Source organism: Arachis ipaensis, chromosome B6, assembly GCF_059453495.1.
Source record: "Arachis ipaensis isolate K30076 ecotype BB chromosome B6, ASM5945349v1, whole genome shotgun sequence".
NCBI classification, from domain to species: Eukaryota; Viridiplantae; Streptophyta; class Magnoliopsida; order Fabales; family Fabaceae; genus Arachis; species Arachis ipaensis.
The window spans coordinates 24,584,626-24,587,963 of NC_142441.1; the positions used below are offsets into that span (position 1 = coordinate 24,584,626).

The window sequence follows — 3,338 nt, forward strand, 5'->3', positions numbered from 1 at the left end:
ACCGGTGTTAAGTATGATACGTTCGTGATAGCGGCCGATGAAGATATTCGGCTTCTGTTTCATTGTGTTAGGAGTTTTCCAGAGGTCAGTATACACGAGCTGCATGCGAAGTTGGAGGTTGGTGTCGAAAGTTCTGGGGCATCAGCTCCAATTCATAGCTCGACTGCCGTGGGCGGTTACTCTAGTTCGATGCCTGCGACCGGACCAACTGTTCCGCAGGTTGCATCCCCTTCGTTTTCGGCTGATTTAGATCGAACGGAGGCAGTTGCTTCTGTACCGTTCGAGAATCGTGGGGTCTGGCAGTAGACATTTAAGGTGGATACTGGTGGTGGCATGATTCACGATGTTCAAGGGTTCGGGGAGGTGCCTGCGACGATCCTCTATGACGAGCCTCCTCTGACAAGACAATCGGTCTAGGATCATAAAATGCAACATCTGGGGACAGGAATCTGTGGGCCACACGGCACCACCAGTCCAATTACTCCGCCGATGGACCCGGATCAGCTACTCTATCGACCGGGATGACTGAATCCATCCTGTTGTCCCAATGCAAATACCATTCCTGATAATATCTGGGGAACCATCGATCTCCACCCCTTCCATCCTTTGCATGGAGACAATCTATGTTCAGAGCCAACTGGGGGAGATGCTGAACCCCGCCGAACTGTGGTATCACTCTATCCATCTGATGCCACTCTATCACAGCAAAATATATCAGACTAGTGACCTCCATCCATAGCCTACAGTGCTCCTCAACAAGTATCTCCGGATGAACAATAGTAGCAACATCGGGAGCAGAATAAGGCTCCTACAGAAACTGTACCAGAGAATGTAATCTTAGGTTAGACCATCACAGTATACATGAACGACTACTTGTAAGAACAAAAAATAAACGACTCACATCGCGATCAAGCAATCTATCCAAACAAAGGCGTGCAGACACCACTCTTTGATCCCCTGCATCGTTTGTCAGCAGATAGATTGCCCACCTACAAGTTTCATTGTGAGCATTTCATTAGGAATGACAACACATGCAATTGAACAGGTTATCGATAGAAAACAATAAACCATACCTGGATGCCAGCGAAAATTCGAACACATCAAAACCACTGGGTCTGAGACTAGGAAACCTCCAGAAAATCCAAGACTATAGAAGCTATAGTAGCCCGGCCAAGTTAACAACGTTTTTATTTGTCCCACGACAAAGACATCTATACAACCAGGCTAGTGCAGCTGAGCCCCAGCTATATCTTTCCAAGTTGTCCATCGATGTCAAATAAGGCAACCAGCGAAAGTGAACCCGGTTTGCGTTCTTGTCCGCAAACAGCTGAGACGACAACAACATCAGAATATAAGCACGCGTGTATATACGCACGGTCTCTTCACTCGCATCTGCTAGGAGAACCCGAAACCTCTCATGGAACCATGTGTAGTGAACCGTCATCTGCTTGATTTTGTCGTGCGGAGGTAACTCACCAAACAACTCCCGAAACCACTGCCATGCGGGTCTTCCATTCTCCATCAGATTCTCAAAGTTAGTCAGGCATCCACTAACGGCCTCCCCATCGATGGGCAAACCCAGCTGATATGCCACATCTTGCAAAGTGATAGTGCACTCCCCAAACGGCATGTGAAAGGTGTGGGTCTCAGGCCGCCACCTCTCAATGAATGTGCTAAGTAGAGACTCATCAACCCAGAATCACCGACTGTTCAGCCTAGCCAAGTGATACAAGCTCGTGGTCTCCAGATACGGTATAATCAATTCGTGTAAAAGCATATTCTATTGTCTCCTGACACAGGTAATAACCCTAGTAGACTGCAACATGTGGATAAGGAAATCCTCAGCATGCTTGCAATATTAATAACGGTCAATATGATTTAAAAAAATTTGTATACACTCACAACTTGAGCATGTGTATTCTTTATCCATAACTGAAACACGACATTTTTTATTTCTCATATTGGTTTTCTATTTTCTCTAATAATAGTAATAACAATAATAACATTAATAATAATAATAATAACCACTATATAACAATAATAATAATAAAAATAATAATAATAATAATAGCTCACAATAATAATAATAATAATAATAATAATAATAATAATAATAATAATAATAATAATAATAATAATAATAATAATAATAATAATAATACAACTACTAAGACGACAACGACAATAACAATAATAAGAAGGTAGTATAACTAACCTCTTGATCGATGCTTCCAGCCACATGCGCAACACCATTTAATCGATACATGCGAGCTTCGTCTTCCATGGCTCCACTACCCAAATGCTTCAAAACCCCAAAGCCTTTCCCGGATTCTCTCTCAACCTCCCATATTCAAAAATTTTGGTTTAACGCATATGAGATCCGTCATGGCTTAACGCGAATTATGTATTTATATTACTCCACTCATAAACCGTGGTAACCATCAGGGTTTTAAGAGCACAAAGTTTACTCATAAACCGTGGTAACCAAGCACAGTTTCAGCCCATGTTTTTCATGCATAAACCGTGGTAACCTACTGCGGTTTATGCTCATTGTTTCTCCCTTCATAAAACGTGACAACCTCCCACGGTTTATGATCATTGTTTCTCACCCATAAACCGTGCCAACCTTCCACGGTTTATGTCTAAAGGGTAAAACGTGGTTTCCTACCATGGTCTACATAATAATGAATCAGGACACGCAGATAAAGAATTTGTAAATGTTGCAATTCAGTAAATGTTTCTCTCACTGGTTTATCTCTCCAGCGAATCAAATTAGCCAAAGGTGTGCGTTCATGAGCCCATGCTAAAGTTTCAATCAATTCCTGCTAATATCCGCGCCAGGAGATTAAAAACATAAATCCAGTAGCCCAAACAAGATGTCCAAATAAGAACATCCATGCCCAGATGGATAAACTATTCATACCAAATGGGTTATATCCATTGATAAGTTGTGAAGAGTTTAACCATAGATAATCTCTTAACCATCCCATCAAATAGGTAGAAGATTCATTAAACTGTGAGATATTACCCTGCCATAGTGTAATGTGTTTCCAATTCCAGTAAAAAGTAACCCAGCCAATCGTATTTAACATCCAGAAAACTGCCAAATAAAATGCGTCCCAAGCCGAAATATCACAAGTACCACCTCGTTCCGGACCATCGCAAGGAAAACTATAACCAAAATCTTTTTTATCTGCCATTAACTTGGAATCACGTGCATCCAAAGCACCTTTTACTAAGATCAATGTAGTTGTATGTAAACCTAGAGCAATAGCATGATGAACTAAGAAATCTCCGGGTCCTATTGTTAAGAATAGAGAATTACTACTCTCATTTAT

At 41.5% G+C, this 3,338-nt stretch overlaps 1 protein-coding gene across 1 annotated transcript; it reads right to left on the reverse strand.

Moving 5' to 3' along the window:
• Window positions 1-478: 478 nt before the first annotated feature.
• LOC148554909 (serine/threonine-protein phosphatase 7 long form homolog) lies at window positions 479-1,630 on the reverse strand. Its single transcript, XM_088490542.1, has 3 exons — window positions 1,221-1,630; window positions 902-989; window positions 479-808 (listed from the first exon to the last, which is right to left on the reverse strand). Exons 1-3 carry the CDS (start codon window positions 1,628-1,630, stop codon window positions 479-481), a joined length of 828 nt encoding a protein of 275 aa, XP_088346668.1.
• Window positions 1,631-3,338: the final 1,708 nt, after the last annotated feature.

Excerpts from the sequence above, each read along its gene's own strand:
- LOC148554909 (XM_088490542.1), bottom strand. The coding sequence starts at position 1,630 with ATGCCGTTTGGGGAGTGCACTATCACTTTGCAAGATGTGGCATATCAG. Across the intron at positions 990-1,220 it reads GGCTCAGCTGCACTAGCCTG|GTGGGCAATCTATCTGCTGA; the intron begins GTTGTATAGATG and ends TGAAACTTGTAG. Across the intron at positions 809-901 it reads ATAGATTGCTTGATCGCGAT|GAGCCTTATTCTGCTCCCGA; the intron begins GTGAGTCGTTTA and ends CAGTTTCTGTAG.